This window comes from Furipterus horrens, unplaced genomic scaffold, assembly GCF_987537825.1.
Source record: "Furipterus horrens unplaced genomic scaffold, mFurHor1.1.pri manual_scaffold_5, whole genome shotgun sequence".
Classification (NCBI taxonomy): domain Eukaryota; kingdom Metazoa; phylum Chordata; class Mammalia; order Chiroptera; family Furipteridae; genus Furipterus; species Furipterus horrens.
In genome coordinates, this window is record NW_028327175.1 from 120,804,312 (window position 1) to 120,832,219 (window position 27,908).

General features: G+C 40.1%; 1 protein-coding gene across 3 annotated transcripts in view; it reads right to left on the bottom strand.

Annotated features, from left to right (window-relative positions):
• The window catches only part of XPO6 (exportin 6), a 130,824-nt gene that overhangs the window by 72,723 nt on the left and 30,193 nt on the right, over positions 1–27,908 (bottom strand). For 2 of the 3 annotated variants that reach the window (XM_090277429.1, XM_090277427.1), the window contains exons 2-6: positions 15,705–15,795; positions 12,382–12,494; positions 11,138–11,335; positions 3,368–3,527; positions 1,064–1,141 (exon numbers count right to left, since the gene is read on the bottom strand). In XM_090277429.1, the coding sequence (XP_090133555.1) occupies positions 1,064–1,141; positions 3,368–3,527; positions 11,138–11,335; positions 12,382–12,494; positions 15,705–15,795 (640 nt within the window). Of the gene's footprint in view, positions 1–1,063; positions 1,142–3,367; positions 3,528–11,137; positions 11,336–12,381; positions 12,495–15,704; positions 15,796–27,908 lie in introns of those variants that run through there. The other variant, XM_090277428.1, reaches the window with a different exon arrangement.

A 27,908-nucleotide genomic window follows, 5' to 3' on the forward strand; every position in this document is an offset into this window, starting at 1 on the left:
AAGAAGCGTGACAAATGACTGTAAATGTTTTTAACCCAAGTGTGGTAAATGGAATTTGGAATAAACTAGTATACTATGAGCAGTTCCCAAAATTTCACGATATATTTTCAATTCTCCAGTAACTAAGAATTTCAACTTCCACATATTAACAACAGGCTACATGAAACAGCATGGGCTTACAGATGTCTGATTTCAACAGCCTATTTCCTTGGGGTAGAAGAGAAAGATGTGGAAATATTTCTCATTAGCCACATTAACCTTTACAGTAGAGGAAGAAATATGTGCCAATTCACAGGATGTACTCTACTTGAAAAGCATCTGTAATCATTTAGTGTAAACACAAGCATTTAGAAACTAAAGGTTCCTGCTCAGACACTATTTCCTCTTTCCATCCATCCTTAAAAGTAGCCATTTTTAGGTGAACTGCACCCTGACTTCTGAAATGGATATTAGCGTAACTGTGGACAATAACTAAACCACAGTAAACGATTTAATGACCACTGCAAGTATGCCCATCCTTTATCAAATTATTCTCAACTAATGTGAGGTCAAAACTGATGACTGCACACTGGTCTTCAATCTCCCCAGGCCAACATGACTTTTCTCTGAGCCCAGTGGGGAAAAAAGCACTGCGTGTTCCCGTCCCCTCCCAGGCTGCAGCGACCCCTGCATAACTACAAAGCAGACCCATCAAGCTCACAGGTTCATACCAATCTCAGAATGAGCAATACAGCCATGAAAACTAAGAAAAGGGGAAAAACAAATCAGGAGAATATGCAGTTAACAAGCTGAAGGAGACGCAAGGTGACAGAAGATTAAAGGTGTCACCTTCCTGATGGGCAAGGAAGAACAAAATATGTTGTTCAAAATATTATATTAGAAAGTATGAGTACTTATGAGGAACTAAGAAAGCTAGCTACTCAGAAAACATGGGCACAAAGGCCAAAAATAGATTAAGGAAGAATCAGCATCTGTAGCTGGCATAAATAAGCAACTGCTATCCTGCTGACACCCTCAACTGCATGTAGAGAGAGAAAGGCCACGTGTGGTGGGCAGACCGTACCACTTTCTCCTGAGGTTGGCGATGGTGGTGGGGTGGCAGCAGTAACACTGTGTTTGTCCCAGACAGTCTCCAAGATACCTGTATCAAGAAAGAAGAAACTGAGTTTAAGAGAGAAATAAAGTCCAATGTATGCAAATCAGATTTAGAAAAACAATTCATTGATATCTTGGATCAAACATCAGTGTCTAAACATCCCTCCCTCAACCATATGTCTAACTGCTCCTTTTTTCTACATCCTCACCGAAGAATATGTTTATTGATTTTAGAGAGAGGAAGAGGGGAGAGGACATTGATGTGAGAAAGAAACATCGATGAGTTGCCTCCCATATGCACCCCAACCAGGGACTGAACCCACAACCTACGTGTATGCTTTGACTGGCAATCAAACCTGAAACCTTTTGGTGTACGGAGGCGACACTCCAACCAACTGAGCAACCTGGCCAAGGCTCTGAACTACATCTTAAACAGCACCACTTGGATATCCAAAGTCAATTTACCCACAAACCTCATTTTCCTCACCCAGTAAATAGCACCATTCCATATAATCTCAGTAACTGGCCTCCGCTCTTCCCGTCTCTCCTCACCCCCACCCCCCACCCAACAGGCTTCCTCATGCTGAACTGTTTGCTGTTCGTTCCCTTTCTCAGCTTCTGACCTGCTCTCCTCCCCTAGAACCCCAACTTGACCTTTATACCAAAGTGCTACCTCTCTAGTCCTCAGAATTCCACTCAGCTGTCATCTCCTCCAGGAAATCTTCCTGTCTGTCAGGTTTTGCCTGCACATAAAACATACCTCTACTATAACTATTAACAGTTTTTTTAAACTGTCTTTCTCTCCTACTAGAGTATGTATTACCAGAGGGCAGAGGCTGTGTTTTATTCCTTTGTTACTCCTTACAGAACCTGGCACCTATGATGATCATGAAAGCTTTTGGAAATATTTCATTCTCAAAATATCTAATATTATGGGATGGATAAACCTTGAAAGTATCATACTAAGTAAAAGAAGCCAGACACAAAAGGTCATCTATTGTATGATTCCATTTTTATGAAAAGTTCAAATAGAAAAATCTACAGAGACAAACAGTGGGGTGGGGTGGAGGGGGGGGCACTGTAAATGCCTAAAGTAAGACGTAGAGATATCAGAAATGCTCCCTAATGGGAGAAATTTAACACTGAGTCAGGGGTGTCAATAAGTGCTTTGAATGAATGCCGAGGGTTGGATTATCACGTAGAGATCTGGGGAAGGAGAGCAGCAAATAACTAGATTACTTCTGATTAAGCATTCTTATAACCAACGGGAAGTGCCCACTACATGCCAAGCACTTTTGTTAACACATACAGAAGAAAAAGTTCCTAGACATCAAAAAGAAACTGGGTAGAGGAGCTGAAATTCAGAACACTCCTTTTCACTAGAACATTTTCAGGCAAGCCCAGGCTCCAGACACCTCTCAGCGCACCTCCAACAAGCAGGCTCAGGGTGCTCCGCTCTCTTCCTACCTCCTGTCTCATTCTTCGGTTTGCTTTCTCTTTATTCTTACTCTTCACACATTGTCATGGGGCTCTAATACAACACAGAAAATGAGCCCTGGCTGCTGCGGCTCGGGTGGAGTGTAGTCCCATAAACTGAAAGGTCATAGATTCGATTCCCAGTCAGGGCACATGCTTAGGCTGCTGGTCTGATCCCCAGCTGGGGCTCATACAAGAGGCAACCAATTAATATTTCTCTCCCTCTCTCTCTCTCCCCACCCTCCCTTCCCCTCTTTCTAAAATCAATAAGCATGTTCTAAGGTAGAATTAAAACAAAAACAAAAACAAAAACCAGACAAGATGACAAAGAAAATGTTGCATACAACTACAGCCTAGCACCCAGCATACTGATTACACACCTTGTCTCTCTTCCTCCACATAATCTGACATTTTTATATCTTCCTACTCCTCCAAGTTCTCCTGATCTTAAATACAAATTATTTTAAATAAAGTGCTTGCCACCCACCTTACTTAAGACTGCAGAGCTCGGCATTTTTCAATCACATCCTATGACCTGGTCTATACCTCATTAATCACAGTAAGAGTGAGGAGCAATTAATGAAAAAATTTAAGGAAAGTAAGTTACAAACATTTTTTGAGATCCTGTCACATGCTGGACACTGGGTTGGTACTGGGAATATAGTACCACATCCCTTCCATTTTTGTGCTCAGGTCCAGTAACAGCTGAAACAACTGCTCAAAAATACTGAGGGCCACGGCCTGCACCCTGGGCGTCTGCAGGCAGCCTCTGTCTTCCGGCACCACCTGTGCTCACCTGTCAGTAGGCCAAGCACTGTCTGCACCTGGTCCAGCAGCAGCTTCCGCAACTCCTCCTTCCGCGCCACACTGAGGTCCTCACGGGGACAAGCCAGCTCTTCTGAAGTTGTCTTTAACATGATCAGCCCAAGGGGGGTTGTCACCGGGGACTGGATCAACTGCCAGGAAAACGTGAGTTCTGAGCAAACTGTTTTAGCCATTAAGGAACAAAGAGGACTAAGTAACATTAAACCTGTGAAGTACCACTATGTGTTTAATCTTACATAACAAGGTGACATAAATCAATGATTTAGAAAAAAAAAAACTTAGTATATTTATGTACTTTTTTAACCATTCAAAATATATTTTGTCTTATTTTAAAGACAAAATGCTAATACCATGCACTTAAAAATGACAACAACGCTCTTTTACACCTAACATGCCGATTTTTGCCCAGGTTAATGTATTAGTTATTTATAAACCAATCTGTGATATCTTTTCAACATTCAGGTGTTAAATCAACTTTACATTTCTAAGCTTTGTATGCTTCATACAAGTTCAAAATTAAACATGTGGCAGGCACAAAGATTGCATACACACTATTAAACTATGACTAGTTATGATTTTGCAAATACTATGCAGCAAATTATGTTATTTTTCCTAGCACTTGCAATACCCCCACTATACCATAAGAAAGTTTTCTTAAACACAAAACGGAAAAAAAGGTACACCTTGAACAGCATAACACTACTTTTATCTTTCTAATCAATTCCACAAAATTCAATGCATTACTAGTGTATTTATTTTCTGGTTTCCAGAAATGGTAAAAAAGTAAACAAGTTGCCACTAAAATTCTATTGAGTTACATGTTACAGTCTGTAAAAGAACAATTTAAGGAACACGAGCATTTTCTTAAATCATAATTAACTTTAAATGCAGTTCATTTATTGATACAAATAAATTTTTTAGTTCCTCAGTCTACAAAATATAAGCCTAAGGAAAGAGGACACCAGGAATTACACCCAGATAGAATGTATGTTCCCCACTTCAAGAACTACAGGGCAGACTTTCCAGTCAAGGTGGCAGCATAGGTAAACGCAGTACTTGTATCCTCCCACAACCACAACCATATCAAAATAACAACCTAATTACAGAACAACCATCATTCAGAACTGCCTGAAATCAAGATGAACAGAAGTCCTACGACTAGGGATTTTAAACAAGCCACATCAAGACTGGTAGGAGGGGTGGGGACACAGAATGGGCTGGTCCCACCCCCACATATGGCATATAAAAAAGGGGGAGGGATATCTCAGCTACGGAGGTGCCCCCTGAGGAGCAAGGAGATCCCAGCCCCACAACGGGCCCCCAACCCCAGAGTTCCAGTGCTGGGAAGAGAAGTCCCCATAACCTCTGACTGTAAAAGCTAGCAGGAACTGAGGCTGATTGAGACAAAGGGCCTCTGGAGTCTCAGGCAGTTCCTCCTACAAGGCCAAACGAACTCACTAACTCACTCTTTCTGGGCTCCAGTGCTGGGACAGCAGCTGGAAAGGCACCAGGGACATATAAGTGAGAGCTAGGGGGCCGCTTTCTCCTAGACAAAAGTGCTGGCAGAAGCCATTGTTTCTCCCCTCACGGAGACTGGTAGTTGGGTGCCATATCTGAGCCTCCATCAAACTGGCTATCACTGTTTGTCCCACCCTGATAATTCCCTGAGACCCCACCCCACCAAACCTGCAGGCCCACCCAAGCTGTTTCCAGTGCCTTCTCCATATGGATGGCCTGTCTTAGCTCCTGCTTCAAACTCTCCTAAAATCTCTCAAACAAGCATCTGGCTTTAGTGTGCCCCACACCTCTCACTAAGTGGCCACAGGCCCAGCACTAGCAGCAGCTCTGATGAATTAAGTCCTACTCTGTGGGGGATGGGCCCCTGCACAGCGGATCCTTCATGGTGCTTCGTAGTCAAAGCCAGTCCTTGCAGTGGATCAGCTGGCCTGGACATAAATGCCTCCCATTGACGAGCACCATGGCTCAACTACAACAGGAAACTGTACACAGCCCACACTGGGGTGGGGGAAGCAACTGGAGTGCCCAGCTTGGCTGATGGAAGAAGCTGTGTCACTGGACCCTACAGGACACCTACTACATCAGGCCACTCTACCAAGCAAGGGGACACAGCAGTTCCATCTAATACATAGAAGCAAACAAACAGAGGCTGCCAAAACAAGGAGACAAAGAAATATGTCCCAAATTGAAGAACAGAACAAAACTGGGAAAACAGAGACAAGCAATCTACTAGATGAAGAGTTCAAAACACTGGTTATAAGGATGCTCAATGAACTTAGGGGAAGAGTAGTTGAACTTAGAACTTCAACAGCATAAAGAATGGCATGTCTGTGGTTCCCTATCTTTGGGAACATAAGCATTAGAGGCAAAAAAAAATGTAGACTTGGAGAAGTCTGGCCAGCTTGTTCCATAGCACATTAAAAAAGGGGGGGGGGTATGGAAACCATAAAAAAGATCCAGTCATAATTGAAGGATACACTAACTGAAATGAATAAATTACAAGGAATCAACAGTAGAGTACATGAAGCTGAGAATCAAATCAACAATTTTAAATATAAGAAAGAAAAACACACCCAATCAGAACAAAAAGAAAAAAGAATCCAAAAAAGTGAGGCTAGTATAAGGAGCCTCTGGGACAATTTCAGGCATACCAACATTCACATCGGTGGGTGTTGGAAGAAGAGAGACAGCAAAAGATTAAAAACCTACTTGAAAACAATGACAGAAAACTGGTAAAGAAAACAGACATATTAAGTCCAGGAAATGCAAAGAGCCCCAAACAAGATGAAGCCAAAGAGGACCACACCAAACACATCATAATTAAAATGCAAAAGATTAAATACAAAGAGAGAATGTTAAAAGCAGCAAGAGAAAAGCAGTTAAGTTACCTACAAGGTCGCTCCCATAAGACTGTCAGCTGATTTCTCAATAGGAACTTTGCAGCCCAGAAGGGAGTGGCAAAAAGTATTCAGCGATGAAAACCAAGGGCTTAGAACCAAGATTATTCTACCCAGCAAAGCTATAGTTTAGAATCAAAGGACATATAAAGAGCTTCTCTGACAAGGAAAAGTTAAAGGAGTTCATTACCACCAAACCAGTACTACACGAAATGTTAAAAGGTCTTCTTTAAGCTTTGCCCGTGTGGCTGGGTTGGCTGGAGTGTCATCCCATAAACCAAAAGGTCACAGGTTCAATTCCCAGTCAGGGCACATACCTAGGTTGCAGGTTTGGTCCCTGGTTGGGATGTGTACAAGAGGCAGCTGATCAATGTTTCTTTCTCACATCCATGTTTCTCACCCCTATCTCTCCCTTCCTTCCCCTCTCTCTCTAAAATCAGTAAGAATGTCCTCAGGTGAGGATTAAAAAAAAAGACAAAGAAAAAAGATAAAAATATGAACATTAAAATGGCAATAAATACATATCTATCAACAAATGAATCTAAAAACAACAAAATAAACAAAAATGCAAAACAGAAAGAGACTCACAGAACAGAGACCATTTTGACAGTTGCCAGATGGGAGGGTGGTTGGAGGGGGATGGGAGAAAAAGGTGAAGGGACTAAGAAGTACAAATTGGTAGTTACAGCACAGTCATGGGGGTGTAAAGCACAGCACAGGGAGTACAGTCAGTGATACTGTAATAACTATGTATGGTGCCAGGTGGGCACTAGATTTATCGGGATGATCACTTAGCAAGTTATATACTGTCTAATCACTGGGGTGTACACCTAAACTAATATAATATTGTATGTCAACTATAACTGAAAAATAAAAAATTTAAATTAAAAAAAAAAAAAAAAAGAAAGAAAGAAATGCAGGCACTTTCCTCTGCCTTGAAAACTCTTTCCATTACAGACCAAGGAAAAGTTCATCCCCAAAGAGTAGGAAAAGTACTCCATCATGGGAACTTTGATAAATTCAACTCCCCCCAGAAGTAGCATTGTGTAAAAGCAGTAGCAACTAATGGCGTATTAAAAATGCTCTCTATAGGTGACAGATGGAAACTAGACTTTTGGTGGTGAGCATGCAGCAGTTTACAGATATCAGTTATAATGCTGTCCACCTGAAATTTATGATGTGAATGTTACCTCATTTAAAAAAAATGCTCTATATTAAATCAGTTCTCTTGAAAACTAAAACTTTAAGTACATCCTCCGAAAGTTTTCTTTTCTACAAGTTTAGACTATTTCTAACACTGACTTAAAATTCAGATAATGCAGTAGTGGAGAAACTGACAACCCTTATATAACAATTTTTCCTTCCATAATAAAGTAGAACTGACCCTTCATGAGTACCCTTTTCCATTTGAAGGCCTATCGGTTATCCATCTGTATTTTACAAGATTTCCATTACTCCCCCCCCTTTTACTTCTTTCTTTCTTTTCTGTCATTTCTTTTCTTCCCCCAAGCCCTCAATCTTAACTCTCTCAGCTGGGAATGACTCCTACTACCAAATAGTACACTTGGCAATACACTTTCCTATAATATGAAATGCTTCTGTGTTCTCCAGAAATAAATTCCTAGAACATGGAAACTTATCTTAAAGCTTTCCTTCTTGTCATTATTTGAGAAAGGAGACAGGCAAGAAACACTCTGAAAATGAAAGTTATTCTTTACTTGAAAGAACAGCTTGATAAAATGTTTAATTTCACTTCTCTCTAGTTTTGTGTCCAAGAAGGTATTATTAAAAGAATATTTTCCTTCACTATCTTCACATATATAAGCTCATAACATTAAATAATTTCTGAAATTCATTTTAACAGAGAATGAATAAGCACCTTTAGGTTGAAGATCAAGTTCAGGTTCTTAGTGTGAGCATCTGAAAAGGTTCAACATTTTTATTACACCACCAATCAGAGGAGAAATCGCAATTCTTTCCTATGCTGCTTTCGGCTTGCTCCTTAATTATCTGGCCCAGGCACAGTGTGTCCACAGATGCAGCTCAGCAGACTTCAGGAATGTGAAGAACAGACTCTCTAGTAAGGTGTGGTATGCGTGCTAGAGTATGGGGTGGGGGCAGGGGTGAGAGGAGTAAGTTTGATTTCAACTACTTCCTTCTCCAGTGGCCTAGAAAGGGTATAACAACAACACAGAGAACTGCAAGTATCTTTCTGGGGCCCTGAATCAACTCCTCTCTGGTACGGTGGTGGCATAAATTACATAAATGTCTCAGCCAACTTCAACAGAGTTAAAAATGTTTTTAAACTTAAAAACTATGCATCCCAACTGCAAGCAAACCAAGACAGAACTGAGCCCAAAAAACCTTTTAGATTGTATGTATGATTATGAAGTTGACTCCAGAACCAGTCTGCTCTTATTTACCAATACCTGAAGAGAAGGTTCACTTTATCATCATTATCAAGAATGTCAGCAATGGAGCACTAATCACTCCTGACATGGTTTTCATGCCACTGACTGGTTCTCGTGGATAATTAAGCAGCAGAGAATACAACTGGAAAAAATTTTAAAGATCACTTAGTCCAATCCTCTCATCTTACAGAGCAAATGGAGACTTCCATAAGTGGCAGGAGTTGCTAAAACCAAAAATGACTTCTGACAAAAGCGGACACAAACCCCAAACCTGCTGCCTCCCAATCCAGTACACTTTGCACTACACAGTGTTTCAAAGTCATGAAGGCTGCATGAGATTAGAGTCATTTTTGAAGGGGTAAAAAAGGGGATGTGCTGGAGAACAAAGAAAGACAACTAGCCTTTTTAAATAAATTTCCATGAGCACTTCACCTAAAAACACCCTTGCCCATTTCCATTTATCATCATCAATTACACTTCAAGGGTAGACAGGAAATGTCCATTCTTCATCAGAGAAACTGATCCCAGCTGGGTGAAAATACGGCTCCTCCTCACCTGCTACTGGGAGGGCTGTGGCTGACTCATACCCACTGCTTCTTCTCAATGGACAACCCAAGAATGAACTCCAACCTTCTCTGTCTTTTCTATTTCCAATGGACTTCCAAGCACCTTCTTAAGAGAGCCATGGAGAGTTACCACCTGTCCTCAACTTGGAGTGAAGGAAAGTGAATCAGAGAGAGCCAGCCACACCTCTCATCTCATAGCCTACTGCTCCAGGCTCCTCGGCTTCTGTACCATTCCTCAGGCCCTTTGCACCTACTGTTCCCTAGGTCTAAAACAATGTTCCCCTGGATACCCACATCTCACTCCATAACCTCCACTCAGGTTTCTGCACAAATGTCTGCTTGTCAGAATAGCCTTCCATGGCCATTCCATCTAAATAACACACCCTAATAATCTCCCTCTCCTTACCCTGAATTTAATTTTTGTCATAATACTTTAATCATCTAAAAGCATTAGTTTATTGTCTACTGAAGCCTCCCCCTTGAGAGTATAAGCTCCATGAAGACAGGACATTGTTATTTGTTCATTACCATACAGCCTTACCATATATTTAGCACATGGCTGAGATTCAACTAATAGTGTACTGAATAAATGCATGAATCTACAATATCAATTCAGTAAAACTAAATAAGCAAACAAACAAAACTGAATGAAGAATTCGTGTGCCACTTTGAAAGGAAATCTGAAAGAAGTAATATTGATGCTGAATCTTTTTTTAATTGCTACATCATTCAAATGGACTGCAGGAAGAACAGGCAGAATGTTAGAAAATGGTATTGTTCTAGAAAATCCTGAATCACTGAGATTATAACCAATTTTTTTTTAATTTTCTATAAACTGTACATCAATACCCATTTCCTGCACACTCAAGACTGCCTCAATAATATGAAAATATTTCCAGCTATATCACATGATTCAAATGAACACCATCTCCTTCTTAGCTTAGGTCCCACCTATTTATTCAGTGATGAGTTCAAATCCTGACTCGTATGTAGTGAGACCTCTTTTCTGAACCCCAGAGCCCAACTGAATTCACCGTCTACCAACATTCATTCCTTCTTTCTTCATCACTGGCCTGGAAAATCTGCTGTCTCAGCCGGAAACCTGGAAAACATCCTAGATCTCTCCCTTCCTTGACCCTTACCACCCACTGACCAAAGCCTCTTGACTCTGTCTCTTAAGTGCCTCCACTCCATCCAGCAGGTGGGCCTCTGCTTGGCTCAGGTGCTGTTCGCGGCCTCACCCCTCTGCAGTCCGGACTGCACTCTATTGCTAAAGTTGTCATTCCAACATAAAGATGTGACATGTCTCCTCCTTTGTCCAAAGTTTTCTTTGAGTCAGGACCATCCCAGTCTGGCCCCTGCCCATCAGTCTAGCCCCTTACTCTGCGCCACAACACCACCTCCCACCATCACCAAGCACACAGAAACTACCTCAGCCCCCCGAGTGTGAGTGCTGTACCAGCGCTGCACTCTGCACATACTTCCACTACAGGAACTGCCATATCGTTGGAGAATTACTGTTTCCACAGCTTTCTCCCCACTAAATTATGACTGCTGAAGGCCTCATCCTTGCACTCAAACACCTAACACAGTACCAAACAGGCTTTCAAATATTTGCCAAACAAAATTTCACAAGAGTTATTAACAAAGCAATTGAGTTTCCCCTGCCCTTTCTCCACTGCACAAGGTACATGCCTCAAGAATACAAAATTAACTGAATCTATCCTATACTGACCTCACTGCTACAGCTACAAAATGCTAATCTTAAAACTCTTCTTCAAGAAAAGGAAATAATCACTTCTACAAATAAGCTATGTACAAGATAAAGTTTCCTCAGGTATAGCCTTACCTGTAAAATGTTAGTAAAAAAGTCATGGTAGAACATGGGCCAATCTTGACGGCCAATATCAACAATAACTTTGCAGAGCTTGTTCCGGATAAAGTAAGGTAAGGTTTTGTGGTGAGCCAAAAGGAGTTTGGGTAGGCAGCTACGGATTTCCATCTTATCCTGAGATGGGACCCCAAGCCACATTTTATTGATTAGATTCTGAAAAACAAACACATCTTAAAGTTAGGAATCTACACACAAAAATAATCGGTTTTCATCCAATGGTTAGCTGTATTGCCTCAAACAAGAAACTCTAATTTTAAACAAAGGTTTGGAGCAATTTGGTAATAAAAAGTAATAAAAATACTCAAATCCTATAACACAGCAATCCCATTCCTAGAAAGAGCTCCTAAATAATTTAATGGAAACAAAAAGCTGTATGTGTAAAAACTTTCTATTACGTCATTGTCTCTAAAAGCCACCAAAAAACAATGACAAAAAGAGAATGGCTTGGTGAATAATGGTACAACCACTTACAGGAATATAATATAAAGGTAAGTGGGGGTAGGGAGCAGAATACAAAATGCCATAAGCAATATGATTATTATAATTAGGTTTTTACAAAGTATGCATAGACCCTGACTGGGTGGCTCAGTTGGTTGGAGCGTCATCCCATACACCAAAAGGTTGCAGGTTCCATCCCCGGCTGGGCCGAGTACAGGAGGCAACCAACTGATGTTTCTCTCTCACATTGATGTTTCTTGTTCTCTCTCTCTCTCTCTCTCTCTCTCTCTCTCTCTCTCTCACCCTTCCTCTCTCTAAAAATATCCATAAACATATCCTCGGGTGAGGATTAAAAACAAACCAGTAAATAATTTTAAAAGTGTGCATAGAAAGACAAAAATGGGAAGAGAATCGATAAAAATGAAACGTTCTGTGGTTAAGATGAGAGAGAGTATTCTGGATATCATCCCTCCTTCCAAACTTTAATTCTCTTTCCTTTTTAAATGATAACACAGAAGGAAAGTTATATACTACCACAAATGACCTACCTACCTAACCCCATCTGACCTTCTGGGTCAAAGATGAAAAAGTGCCCAGGAACCCCAGACACCTGGATAAAGGTAGCATGTGGAGAAGCCCTGAGCTGAATTATTAGTGTTTCCCAGCCACCTGTACATCAAAGCTAAAGTCTAGTGCCACTGAGATGGCAATGTGACTACAAAATACTTCTCAGAACAATATAAAATTATCTGACAACTCACCTCAAAAACCGTCAAACTGTACATCATTACATAGTCATTCCTGGTGCTGGAGAGAAAATACAGGCAGAATCTCCAGGCTCCTATTTGCTGGGCAAAGTTATTAAGAAGCTCCTCTGGAAAAGTTAAATAGCAAAAGAAGGCTTTGAAAATAAATGAAATTAATACAAGGCTGGGCTGTCTTATTAATTTTGTATAACGTGCTTCCCTCCATATATATTAATGTCGTCAAAACCAACTATAAAATCCGGCTGATTTTTTAACATAGAAATGACAGACCATACACTACTTTTCCGACTCTGAGGTGACCATGAGCAAGGACAGTGTGTGCAGCCATTTTAAAGTCAGTAAGCTTGCTAATGGACACTTTTTTTAGACAGAGAACTTTCATTGTTGAAGTTCTTACTTAACCTAACGTGTGAATAGACAATTATAAAAGTATCATTTATCTTATAAATAATGGTTAATTGTTAACTTGTTTCCTCTGGGGTAGGAGATATATACATATTTTCCCATCATTTACTCACATTGTACACACTCCCACACAGACACAAAATGATGGCTAGAGAAGTAGAAAAAGATTAAGACTAACCTTAGAAATAAAGGACAGACAAAAATGCAAGTGAATTCAAAATGGCTAATTCTCTTCATTTGGCTTGGTTTTATTTTTAGCTACCACCCAAAAAGAATAAAAAAGTAGCAATTATGGGAGATGCCAGGAACAGCCCTGTCCACATCAAATCAGTTAGAAATGGTTTTCCTGCTCCTTAGGCTGCTGGTAACATCAGCCAGAACCAAAGAAAATGAGCGTTGAGAGTCTGTCACCATGTTTCTGGACATGCTGCCCTTAGTCACCTTAACCTGCTATACTGGTCATGAAATATAACAGAAAAGAGATAAAAATACAAAGGCAACAACTCTGAGAAATTCTAGGAAGCCCTTGGAAAAGCAGGAAGCACAGCAGCCCATTCTAATCCTAAAGTCACTGCTCTGTTAGACCCTATAACTTAGGCTAAATGCACCAAGGCAGTCTCATTAAAAATTCCATAGAAGGTCCTGGCCAGTGTGGCGCAGTTGGTTAGAGCATCATCCCATAACCGAAAGGTTGCAGGTTTGATTCCCAGTCAGGACACATACTTAGGTTGTGGGTTCAATCCCCAGTCCATGTGCAGGTATGTGCGACCTGAGGCTCCAGACACATATGATCCCCAGCCCAGGCAACCATTTGATGCTTCTCTCTTGCATTAATGTTTCTCTCTCTTCCTTCCTCTCTCTTTAAAAGCAATGAAAAAAAAAAAAAAAAAGTCCTTGGGTGAAGCTTAAAAAAAAAAAAAATTCCATGAAAGGAAGCTGATGGCCTGCTCTTATAATTAAGTAAAAGTTTCTATGAATCCCAGAGGTGAAGTCAAACCAGAGAGAATGAGCTCTGGCTGGAAGTGAGGAACTCTCGGCTCTGTTCCACTAATTCACTGAGTCTGATCCCAAGTGAATCATTGCTCCTCTTTGATGCTTCAGCTTCCTCCACTGTTAGAATGACCAGATTGTCTCTTGAGGTTCCCTGCTAACAGCTCTGTTTATCTCTAGAGCACTAATAACACATTTTCAAAGCACTTGAAGCCTCCCTCCTTTCTCCCACCTAGCTAGGAAAGCCTTTAGTTTATCCTATGACATCAAAAAGGAAAGAAGAAGTGGTTCCAGCCCACACACAGGAATAAAGCTGAACTAAAATATGCATGCTACATAGAACCAAACCCGATCCCTGTTAGCCCTAATTTAAATTAGACATTTGTAGCACCTGATTATTTAATGATATTTTTAAATCAGGTAAGAACACGAACATGTTCAGAAGGTTCTACTTCTAATTCGCGAATGCTGATGGTGAACAATATTTGCTTTGTAAACCAAAAATTAAGAGAAAAATCAAAACAATTCAAGTGTAAGTGAGAAACAGGACTTCAGAGAAATTAGTGTTCAACTATAGTAGACTGATGTAAGGGGAAAATCCTTTACCTTCTTTAGTAAAAATCACCAGTGATGTTTTCACTATAAAGCACTTTGGTGGCATAAAACTAACACGGATCCCTCTGGGGGCAGGAGGAGGGTCAGGCTAACTATGTATTAAGAGAAGATGTAGGGAAGCAAGCGGAGTAAATCCTCTAAGCCAAATGCCTGTTCATCTCCTAGGCTCAGCTTCTGTCAGTGCCCCCTGTTTATAAATGCTCTGGTTCCCCACAGGGTACTCTATCAGAAAAGGCATGTACAGGGCAAGCCCAAAGGAGACCACCAAGTTTGAAATTAAAAGAAATAAGAGTAGGAGTCTACCAGGAGCTGATGTGATGCTCAAAAGATGCAAGGGAAGATGGGCTATAGTCAAAGGTGCACTTGCTACCTGGAAACCCAAACCCTAATCAAGCTTTGGACCAAAGACAGAAAATCAGCTATAACACTTAACTTGTCAACTTGTTAGAGAAGCCAAGTGGGACAGAGAAATGGGCCTCCACAGAATTCCACATAGAAAAAGACAGCCAGGGAGGTAAAAGCAATGAATGTAAAGTCAGTACAGACATCCAAGGGAAAAACCTTTAGGCCTGAATAGGGAAAATTTTTTCATTTTCAAGTTTAGGGGTTAAATGAGGACTGGGAGGAAAAAGAATTATTCTAGGACCACAAGCAACATGTCCCTGAAGCAGAGATGTGATACTTGGATATACTTTCTACTTTAAAGTATGCTTTAAAGAATATTGTTCATTTCAATGAATATAAAATTCAAAGAGGTTCCTAAAAGGTGCTAAGGATCCCAGAAGACCTACATCTCTCTGTTGGTTGAAGTTTTCATTTATCAAAAATTGAAGAATGGGTGAAATAACAGAGATAAGGAAATGGAGGTAAGGAAAAAGAAGCAAGAAGCCCCCAAAGGTAATAACAGTTAAAGGATCTCTGGGCCTTTGATGAGGTTCAGATTAGATATCTACACACCAAAAACATATCCATTTTGATACTTTTATGAGTTTTGTTTTAATAGTCACAGACTTCTTATAAAGTTCAAGAGTGCTGATTTAGACCAAAGCAGGAGGACGGTTCCCCACACCTCGCCAATGGAAAATCCATCACTATGGATTACGGTGGGCTCTATGGACTGAATATACTACAGCCGTGGCAGCTAGATTTGCAGACCTCGCCAGTCACCAACCAGCAGAACTAGAGCAAAAAGAGCAAGAACTCAAAGAGAAACATGCAGGCTTGACCAGCCAAGGCTACCAACTCCTTCCTCCCCACTGGGGCCTTCCCATCATAAATGACTCTTTACTACTCAAGGCTTCACTTACCTATCTCACGTTTTCTTTCATTGGTTGTACAGTCATGAAAAAACTCTGTCATCAGACTTTCCAATGCCCTGAGGGAGGCTTCTTCAGATGCCTAACAAAGAAATTTGGAGAAAAAATAAATCAATAAACTATATCTTTAGTTCTACTGTTTCTCAGTTCGTTCCAGGTCACATTTAACAGCAACAGTAATTTACTTCCTGAAGAAATCTTGGTTCAATATTCTTCAAATACATGATATAAGCCAGAAAAACAAGGGAACTTTCCAACTTGTTCGAGACCCAAAGGTTTAGTATACTCTATAAATTCATGTTACTGTGCAATTGATTTTCAATCATTTATGCCAAGAAAAAAGGGAGCAAATAATTAAAAATTTAATTCTAGAAACATTGAAAGCAAATTAACAGCCCGTGGCCCTGACTGAATAGGCAGCGTGAAGGCCTTCAGGGGAAAGATTAGGATTCCCTACAGACTATCTGCCAAAAATATATTTGCCACATGTCTGAATAATTTTGATTCAGAGCAATTGTAGTTAAACTGCTGCATGGATTCTTGGGAATTTTTGCAGGTGCTTCAAGAGTCATATGTCCAGTCAATTCTCAAACTCACATGAGCAGTCAGCAGAGATTAGTATGCAACTAAGAGCCAAAATGAGCAGAAACTCAGAATCAGACAGCACATCCAATCACAGAATCAAACACACAGCTAGACTCTCAGCACAACAGTTCAGGTGGAGAATGAGAGAAGGGCACACAACCCCAATGTTTGCCCCCCTCTCTTTCATATAAAGCCCCAAATCCACTTTCTCTTCTCTCACTGAAATAGGGGACTGTCAGCTGCAGCAAAGAGTTTGAGTCAACACTCCTTCATACAGCCCATGTGCAAAAAGTGAGCATTCCTAGACCATTTCTGAATCCTCACTGGCATTAATCTACCCAGAGATAATTAAGAACCAACAGCACTGACTGCTTAATTATCTCTTAATTCTCTTCTTCCCACCCATCCTCTCCAGTGCCCCCAGAATAAGAGCTAACTTATAAAAAATTGTGTTTTAAAGCAAGAAGTCCATATTCAAATGTGTTATGTATGGATCCAACTATAGTATCAGTGGAAGCCTCCACTTGGTAACTGACTTTAAAAAGACCGAAGAACTTGGGCCATCTCTGGAGATAAACCAGCACATCTTACAATGAGTACTAACTATTCAAGCTAAATCAGGCTTGCACCAGCCCATCTATCAACATATCAACCAGCACACGCAAGCACGCTACACAGTACACAAGAGCCACGTTCAAGCAGTGTCAGGCATGCTGTCCCTCCCCAGCTGCAGTCATGGCATGACAGCTATGCAATAACTGAACTATTACATGCTGAGTGATGAAAAACAAAAGTCTTAACACTTGTCAATATGAAGAATTTTATATTTTTGATAAAAATTAGCCCTCTACATCCTTTTCAAACTGATATATCACTTCAACTGAAAAATATCCTTGAATTGCAAATTAAGCTGTTTTATTTAAAACTATACAATTTTGAGGCGATTTCTACAGGCCCGCGTGGGTAACCAGGACTCTCCATTCCCCCTTCCATCTTCCCTTTCCTCTTTCCTCCTTCCCCTTAAAAAGAAAAAAGGAAAAAAATAAAAATAGAAATAATAATAAAACTATACAATTTTTTCAAAGGTAGAAATAACTAGAATGCGAGACTAAAATAAGACTGCAATCTTTTTTAACCCATTTCAGGTTTTTGTGTTGATCAAACCAGCCTCACTGTTCTCATTCACTGACTTTCTAAATAAATGCTATAAGTTGAAATTTCTAAAATAGATTTATATTTAAAAAGGAATGCTTTGGTGTATTTCATGAATTGATTTGGTGTATAATTTCATATGAAAAAAGAATTTGCTGTTTAAAAAATGTTTACAAAAGATTTAAAAGAATCAAAGGAAAATCTCACATGGTAAAATAACTACTAGCAAAAAATAAAAATAGTGAACTTCTGGCCTAGATGGAAGCATAGGTAGACATGCTGCATCTCCCTCACAACTAAGAAGGAATCTACAACTACGTCAAAACTTAAAAAAAAGAAAAGGCAACCAGAATATCCAAAAATATCAGAATATCCAAAAACATCAAACTACATGGAAGTTCAACAAACGAAGAAATAAAGAAAAAATATTCATCCAGACAGGTAGGAGGGGCAGAACCTGGATGGAGAGAGCATGGTGTGGTGGTGGTGGCGTTGGTGCAGGGGTTGTAGCCCCTGCGAAAACCGCAATCATACGTTTTTAAAGTAGGGAGGGACACCTGGGGAGCGCTCCCAGCCCTAGACCAGACCGCACAGTTCACAGTTCCAGCACCAGGGAAAATAAAGCCTCCTTGCTTCTGACTGTGAAAACCAGTGGGGGCTGGGGCAGAGGAAGAAACTCCCGGTCTCTCAACTTTAGTATGGGAAGTGGGAGAAGTGCCTGGAAAAGGCGCGAGTACAGGGCAAGCAGAACTGTTCCCTCTCAGACCCCTCCCCTACATACAGCGCCATGACATGGTGAAATACCTCGCCTACTGACGAATACCTAAGGCTCCCCTCCTTACAACGTAACAGGTGCAATAGCTCTACCTAAGGCACATGCAAACACAGAAAGCTATCATGATGAGACAAAGAAGTACAGCCCAAAAGGAGGGGCAGATCAAGGTTCCACTGGAAGAACTGAACAACATGGAGATAGCAATCAAACAGACGCACAGTTCAAAACATTGGTGATAATGACACTCACAGAGCTGACAGACAAGATTTAAGTACTACAAATGCATAAAGAAAGAAGTGAAGGCTATGCTAAATGAAAGAAGGGAAAGAGGGAAAACACACACGAAACCAGTGGTGAAAGGAAGAAAACCAAGAATCAAACCAATGAACTGGAACATAAGGAAGAAATAAAATAGTCAACCAGTACAGAATGAGGAAACAAGAATTGAAAAAACACTTGGAGAGTATTAGGAACCTCTGGGACAACTTTAAATGTGCCAACATCTGAATCACAGGGGTGCCAGAAGGAGAAGAGCAAGAGCAAGAAACTGGACTTCCAGACAAGATGGAGGCCTAGACTGACACGCTCCATCTCCCTCCACAACTAAGAAGGAATACATCTACCACAAAACCCGAAATAACCAGAAGTTCCAGAAAATATAACTACATGGTAGTCCAACGTATGAAGTTATAAACAAGTGGTGCTCATCCAGACGGGTAGGAGGGGCAAAGTAAGGGCAGAGAGGGCAAGCTGTGCTGGCGGCGGCGGCGGCAGCTGCAGCGACGGCGGTAGGACAGTGGGACGGTGCTAAGCAAAGACACCCGTATTTTAAAAGGCGAGAAACACCTGGGTGGGGAGCACCCGTGGCTGCAGACTAGACCCATCAGCTCACGATTCCAATGCCCGGGAAGGCAGACCCCCATTGCCTCGGACTGTGAGGGCCAGAGGAGGTGGGGACGAGGAAGAAGCTCCCGGTCTCTCAGCAGAGAGTAAACGGCAAGAATCCATCTTGGATCCCTGCCCCCACACAAAACACCACAGCATGGTGAGAAGGTCGCCTGGTAGTGACAAGTGAATGGTGCTCCGCCCCTATAGTGTAGGAGGTGTGACACCCCCGCCCAGGAAGCAAAGGTAAACACAAAACTGTCAGGATGGCACAGATCATGATAGAGATCCCAGTGACGCACTGACCAGCCAGCAAATATCTGATCTAACGGATAAGCAGATAGGAAATCTTTCTGAGGCACAGTTCAGAGCTTTGGTTATAAGAATGCTTACAGATGTAACAGCAGATCTTAAACAAGACGGGGAAGGAATGAAGGCTAGTCCTGCTGAAATGAATGAAAACATTTACAAAACAAATGGTGAGGGGAAAAAAAAAACCAGGGATCAAATCAACAAATAGGAACATAAGGAAGGAGCAAACAGTCAACCAGTGCAGAAAGAGGAAACAAAAAGTGAGGAAAATGAGGAGAGGCTCAGAAACCTATGAGAGAGCTATAAGCGGGCCAACATCCGAATCATAGGGTTGCCAGAAGGTGAAGAAGAACTAGAAATTGAAAAATTATGTGAAAAAATATTGAAGCAGAGCTTCCCTAACTTGGGGAAGGAAACAGACTTACAGGTCCAGGAAGCACAGAGTTCCAAAAAAACTGGAACCAGGGAGAACCATGCCAAGACAGATTATACTCAAAATGTCAAAAAATTAAGGTTAAAGAGAGAATCTTAAAAGCAGAGAGAGAGAAGAGAATTATGTACAAAGGGGTCCCAATAAGACTATCAGCTGATTTCTCAATAGAAACTCTGCAGGCAAGAAGGGACTGGCAAGAAATATTCAAAGGAATGAAAATCAAAAACCTACAACCACGATTACTCTATCCAGTGAAGCTGTCATTCAGAAAAGAAGGGCAGAGAAAGTGCTTCCAGGACAAAGGAAAACTGAAGGAGTTCATCAGATCCAAATCACTATTATATGAAATGTTAAAGGGACTTGTCTAGGAGAAAGAAGATCAAAACTATAAACATTAAAATGAAAACTGTATCACAACAACCAACAACAGAAGCTAGGGAATTAAAACAAAGGCAAACTAAGTAGGCAACGAGAGTGGAAAAAGAATTATAGGTATGGGGAACATATTGGGAGGAGGTCAGCTGGGAGGGGAAAGGGGGGAAAGGGAGGGAGGGGGTACAGGTATTAAGAAACATAGGAGGGAGTGGCATAGATAGGAAGATGTTGAGAAGAACTATATGCACGACCAATGGGCATGGACTGTGGGGGGGTAACTGGAGGGAAAGGGGGTCACTGGGTGGAGGAGAACAAAGGGAAAAGAAATTGGGACAACTGTAACAGCATAATCAATAAAGCACATTTTTAAAAAAAGAGCAAGAAATTGAAAACTTATGTGAAAAAATAATGAAGGAACACTTCCCTAATTTGGAGAAGGAAATAGACATACAAGTCCAGGAAGCACAGAGAGTCCCAAACAAGCTAGACCCAAAGAGGACCACACCAAGACACATCATAATTAAAATGCTGAAGGTTCAAGAGAAAGAGAATCTTAAAAGCAGCAAGAGAAAAGCAGAGTTAGCTACAAAGAGGTACCTATTATAAGACTATCAGTTGATTTCTCATAATACTTCTTGCTGGCAAGAAGTATTCAATGTGATGAAAAGCAAGGGCCTACAACCAAGACTACTCTATCCAACAAAGCTATCAGTTAGAATGGAAGGGCAGATAAAGTGCTTCCCAGACAAGGTAAAGCTAAAGGAGTTCATCATCACCAAGCCATTATTATATGAAATGTTTAAGGGACTTACTTAGGAAAAAGAAGATCAAAACTATGAACATTAAAATGACAACAAAATCACTACTATCAACAAAAGAATCGAAAAAATAAAAACAAAAACAAACTAAGCAAAGAACCAGAGTGGGAACAGAATCATAGGTATGGGGAACATGTGGAGGGGTGTCAGCTGAGAGGGGGAAAGGGGAGAAGGGAGAGAAGGGGGAGAAGGTGGCAAGAGGTACAGGGACTAAGAAGCACAGTAGGGGGGTGTTAAGAATAGTACAGAAAAGGGTAAAGTCAAAGAACTTAACATGCATGACTCATGGACATGAAGTAAGGGGGATGGGAATGTTGAAGGGAGAGGGGTGGGCAGAGGGGAGCTAAGGGAAAAGAAATTCAGACAACTCTAACAGCATAATCAATAAACTATACTTTAAAAAAATAAAGAATAAAAAATAAAAATAAATGTAACAAGAGGTATTTGTTGAACTAAAGTTAGTTTTTTAGTTAAAATAAATCAGTAGTTCTTATGGAGCCAAAATGGATTCCTGAAAGCTAAGGACATATCTTCAAGTGACACTTGTTCCACAACTTACTTGTAGCAAGTCATTTTAGAGTAGATGCTGGAAAAAAAAATACCTGAGCTCATCACATTCAGGCCACCGACCACCAAGTTTATTTCATACTGGTTCTTAAGGCAGAAGTTTGTGAACCTATCAACTACTGGCCCTGCATTAAAGGCTGTTGGGGCAAGTTCCTGACAATCTCCCCAAAGAATCCAACTCTATCTCCACTCCCAATCCCATTCACCTTGCCCTCCGTGCTCCAACCCAAAAAGCTAACATTCCAGCAGAAAGTGGAAAGACAAAAGCATCCACAAGGGTCACAGGGTGGATGCTCCCACTAAATGATGGTTCATGAAAAAAGAAACTCTATAACCAAATCTGGTATTCTCACTTAAAACAAATAAATGTGCTGTTTGCATTTCAATCATTCTGTAACTGCAATACTAATAACCTACCTCACAGGGTCTTACCAGGATCAAATGAAGTGATCTATGAAAGCTCTAGGAAGTTATCTAATTCATAGTTATGGCAGCTATCACTTTTATTTGGCCTTAGATACCAAATGAACACAGACCAAAACAAAACAAAACAAATGGTCAAACCTACTTTGAAACTGGAGATTCATGCCCTCAGGCTAAAGGGCTTTTCAAACAGGATTTCAAAATGAAACTATGTAAGGAAAGGAGGCTAAGATTTTGTCAAGGTCAACCATCAGAATAGAAATGTAAAGAAAAAAAACATGTCAAAGACCAACAACTGTTTGAAGAATACTAGAAGGTTCCCCCCATTTGGCTGTTTCATGCAGATGGTAAGCCAAAATCCACACTACAATGGATTCAAGAATTAATGATGAGTAAAGATATTCCCCACAGACTACACTTTCAAGTAATAAAGGGGCAAAGAACATAAAATAAAGAACAAGTGTCATGACATGGTAGGAAGAAGAGGCTTTAATTCCCAAAAGCTACTCAAACACAGCCCTAATTTATGAAGAACACTGAGGACTCAGATATACCCAACTGCTTCCCAGGTTACACTTGGGATTTAAGGCCCAGAACTTGAAGAACTAAGGGCAGATAAGATTAGTTTCAAACCAAGTGAGACACTCATGCAAAAGAATTCCACTTGGATTATAGATAGAAAATGTGAGAGGTAAAACAACAAAGCTTCCAGAAGAGGATACAAGACATCTTCATGATCTTGGGGTAGGGAAAAATGTCTTGGACAGGGCACATAAAAGCACTCAACATAAAGAAAAAGATTGATAAATCAAAATATTCATTAGATGGGACAATGAAGACTATAAAAAGAAAGCCACAAAATGGGAGAATATATTTTCTATATAAACAGCAGAGAACTCTGAACAGGGTACAGCAAATCCCGGAATAACATGGTTTTGTTCAACAAGGTTTTCTAGAACATTGATGAGATGACGTAGTAACTTACTCTCGTTTATAACAATTAGCCTGTGGTAAAGTTGGTTTCTTTATATACCATTGTTTTGCTTAAAGTCACAGAACCTATGGAGGTCAAGTGGGGACTTCAAATCAATAAAAGAAGACTATTTTTGACAGACAAATAATAAAAGGGTATTCAAAAGGCCTATACATAAAAAATGCAAATTAAAAACAACAAGACAGTGCTATACATCGAAAATTCAAAAGACAGTCCTAAGTGTGAAAATGGTAAGCAACTGGAATGTACATATATACTGCTGCGGACAGGAGTATACACGCATATAACTACTTTGGAAAACCACTTTGCAGCTGAACACATGTGTACCTTATAACCCTACAATTCTACTCCTTGTTAATATATCCAACAGAAATCTGTATATCAAATCCCCACCCCAGAAAAAGAAGGGAAAAAAGTACACAAATGTTCACGGCAGGCACCATTATTCATATCTAAAAAAGTCAAAAGAACCTAAATGTCCATCACCAGTGAAGAGGATAAATTGTGGTTTATTCATCAGAATACTGCAAGACCAGAATAATGAATAAATATTGCTACATGCAACAACATGAATTAATCTCTCAAAACACAATGTTGAGTGAAAAAAAGACAAAACATCATCATTCATTTAACATTAATCTTCAAAATCAAGCAAAAACAAATCTATGGTGGTATAATCAGAATATTGGCTACTTTTGAGAAGGAGGGATTCTGGGATGCTGGTGATAGTTTTCTTAATCTGAGTGTGTTACACAAGGAGGATCACTTTACATTATGATTTGTGCACTGATCTGTAAATATACATACACAATTTTCAAAAACAGTATACCTTCTTTTAACATTTGAGTTGGTATTTTCAGACTCCAAACTTACAAATTGTGTTTTTCCTCTTCTCGCACAACTACTAAGAGCAATTTGGGTGCCCACAGGTAAAGTCTAAGCACGGGACTCCTGGATTCCTACGAACCATCATCTATTCATCTTCCGAGATGCCAGGGTGGCAACACTATTACAATCCCATAAACCTATGCTTCCGTGAGTTACTGGGCTTACCTCAATAGCAAATTAAAATCCTTGGGCAGGATGATGAGTTAAACTTCGCTCAGAATATACTCTTAGAGAGCCATGTAAATATCTAAAACAACCGAACTTTTCTGTTCCAGAAAGAGTTAAAATCTGCAAAGTGGAGAAGGTTTCAACTGTGCCCGCCTTAATTTTATCTGCTCCTTTTATTGCACTGCTCATGGCTCAGCAGAGCAGTTCAGAGACCTATACTACCAACTCATTTATTATGAAACTACTAAGTCAACCAAGACCCATAATCACCTAATTATAAGAAAAACCTGAAAGAAGAGGAGTCACATAATTTGAAATCTTCTTTGGCTCTTCCCAAATCCTCTACACCCACAATAAATGTCATGACACCAGATGCTTGCTTGACACTATTTCTTAGATGTGTACCTTTCCCTCACTACAACTTCTACCAGGCCCTAACCATCTCCTGCCAAGATTACTGTAATTTTTTTTACCTGGTCACCTTGATATCACTTTCCCAATTCCAATCCAATCTGTACTTCACCACCACATAAATTCTCATATAGATTTTTTTTTTTTGCCACAGTTATTTTATACCTAGCTTTAAAGAACCTTCAAATCTGTAAGACTGAGAAACTGAGCTATTCATTCACAAATAAGTTCAATACTCACTAAGTAACTGATACTGCACTTAGCCCCTGAGATACAAAGATGAGTTAGACTGTCCTTCAAAGAACTGCAGGTGTCCTGGAGGGAGAAGGCAGACTCTATGATTAGAAGAGCAGAACTGATTGTTTACATTCTATAGTGGTGACATACATATACCCTGCTTCAGGAGCCCAAGGATAACTAACTCTGAGGGAAGCAGGCAAAGCCTCAGAAGATGTGATAATGTATTTGGATTCTGAAGACTGCCAGGAAGTTCACTAGGAGGAAAGAAGAAGAAAAGCATGCCTGACTCACCATTAACTCACCACAGGAAGCCAATGCAAAGAAAACAGATGAGGAAAATAAATCTCTTTGGCCTTTGGTCTGCATATGAAGTATGAGATGAAACACTAAGTTTAAAATACCACACAATGGGATCAATGTGACATCTATCCATCCCTTCCTAAAGTTAGCTCAAAACACTAGAAAGCAAGAAAGCACACCAAGGAAGCCCCAGTCTGAAGAATAATATTCAGTCTTCTTTCCATCTTTTCTCTCACTACTCATGTCTAAAACTGCAGATACTGTCCTTAAAACAAACAAACGAACAAAACCTAACTAAACACATCATGATGAAGCAGACATCTCACTTTATTTAAAAGCAAACTGCTGAGACCAGTTGAATTTTCAAAGCCTCGCACTCAGAAATGCAGTCACTGAAACCCTGGCTCACTCAAAAGTGCGCAGCTAGTAAGTGGCAAGGCAAGTCTCCTGATCTCAGTCCCCTCCACATCCACTTCAAGATGCCCCTCAGCCTGTTTGTGATAGATGTAGAGGCAATGTTAAACGTAGGGGAAACTGGGATACAGATATACAGTAGACCCTTGAATAGCGTGGGGGTTGAGCACTGACCCCCAACATAGTCAAAAATCTGCACATAACTTTTAACTCCACAAAAACTTAACTACTAATAACCTACCATTGGTCAGAAGCCTCACCAATAACAAAACCCATTAACACATATTTTATGTTAAATGTATTATATACTGTATTCTTAAAATAAAGCAAGTTAGGCAAAAGACAGTATTGAGAAAATACATATATTTCATGCATTCATGGCATACTTTTTTCTTAAATTTTCAATAATTATAGGCTATAGTTCATCTGTGAGTTTTTTCAATTACTGCAAATCACCAAAAAAAAATTCCAAAATATTTATTGAAAAAAATCCACATATAAGTGAACCCACAGATTTCAAACCCATTAATTCAAGTGTCAACTGTTCATTGAGGTAATTAACTCAAAAAATTATGTATACAGTTGCTGGGGGGGAAAAAATGTCTTCTACTGAAAGAAACAGAGCCATACCACATTCCAGAAGGGAAGGTCAGAGTAGATGTACTCACCACAACTTAGGAAAATGTGACTGGAACTACCTATTGAAGTTATGCATTTGTCTCAGAAGGGCTCCTCATTGTCTCGTCTACAGCTTAAATCTGAATATTATTTGCTCTTTGGGAGTAACTACGAATATAACTTTGTACAATATCACCATGCAGATTCTTAATATTTGATTAAAACATATACTCTGGCCGCATCTAAACATAATTCTAGTCATTAAAAGGCACTTCTAATGCATTACTTTAAAACTACCATAAAGTTGACCATTGGTAAAATGTTCCCCCCAGTATTTCTCAAGTTTGCACAAAGTGCCCAGTCAAATTTTCTGTCTTTTCCATGAACAAAGGGATCCGTTTACTGCTGAGGACCACGAGTTAGAAGCAGGATGACTGCCAGGCGTCTGGCCCAGAAAGCCCAACTGGTCCCACTGTGGTAGTGATAAGGTGGAGGCGGCATATTCTGTCCCCCTGGGGACCAATTAGAGAAAATATCTAGTACACAGAGTACAGTATGTTTTATGCTAGGAAAACCTATCCATGTATCACTGGAGAATACACAAAAACAAGAAATACCAATTAGCTTCCAATGAACAGGCATACTGGTTTCAAATTTTAAAAAACAAATCAAAAAACTAAGACATCATAACAAGTAAATATTATACCTGACTCTTGACTAGATCCTGTACTGAAGGGGGTAAAATGCTATAAAAAACATAATTAGGCCAACTGACAAAATTAGCATACAGATTGTTAATTAGATAAAAGCACTGAATCTGAGTCATTCAATTATTTAAAGTTGAAAACTGCACTGTGGTTATTTAAGAGAATATCCCTATTAGGAAATACACTACATAGGAATAATAGCCCGTGATATAGGCAACTTATTTTCAAATAGTTCAGAAAAAAAAAATTGTGTGTATACCCTGGCCGTTGTGGCTCAGTTGATTGAAGCACTGTCCTGTAAACTGAAAGGTCACAAGTGCAATTCCCCATCAGGGCAAGTGCCTGGGTTGCAGGTTTGGTCCCCTGTTGGGGAGGGTTCAGGAGGCAACTGATTGATATTTCTCTCACATCAATGTTTCTCTCTCTCTCTCTCTTTCTATCTCCCCTTCTCTGTCTGCAATCAATGGATATATCCTCAGGTGAGGATTAAAAATATATATATATATGTATGTATACACGTGTATATACAGTTTGACTCCTAAACAATGGGGGTTTAAATTGCACAAGTCCACCTACACAGATTTTTTTCAGTAAATATACAGTCAACCCTCCATATCCCTGAGATTCACACCTGCAACTTCAAACAACCACGGCTACGGGGGGCTGACTCTATGCATTGTTTTACATTATTTTATACATGGGACTTGAGCATCAGTGGATTTTGGTGGGGGGTGGGGGAATCCTGGACCCAATACCCTACTGGTACCAGGGACTGAGTTTTCAGAGAATCCAAAGTTAAATGCAGATTTTTCAGATGTGTAGGAGTCAGTGTCCCTAACCCCCACATTGTTTAAGAGTCAAAAGTAAATACATAAAGTGCCAACAAAGTAAATGGGAAAATATTAATAATAGGTAAATTTGGTGAAAGGGTATAAGAGTGTCCTTAGTACTACTCATTCCTTGCAATCTTTACATCAGCTTGAGATTATTTCCAAATAAAAGGTGTTTTAAAATGTCATCTGTTGGATTGGTACCCTTCCCATCCTCCTCACTGCCTAAGCTGGCTGGGCAAATAGAAAAGAGAAAGTGAGGAAAGGGTAGAACAGGAAGACTACTTTTCTCTCAGACTC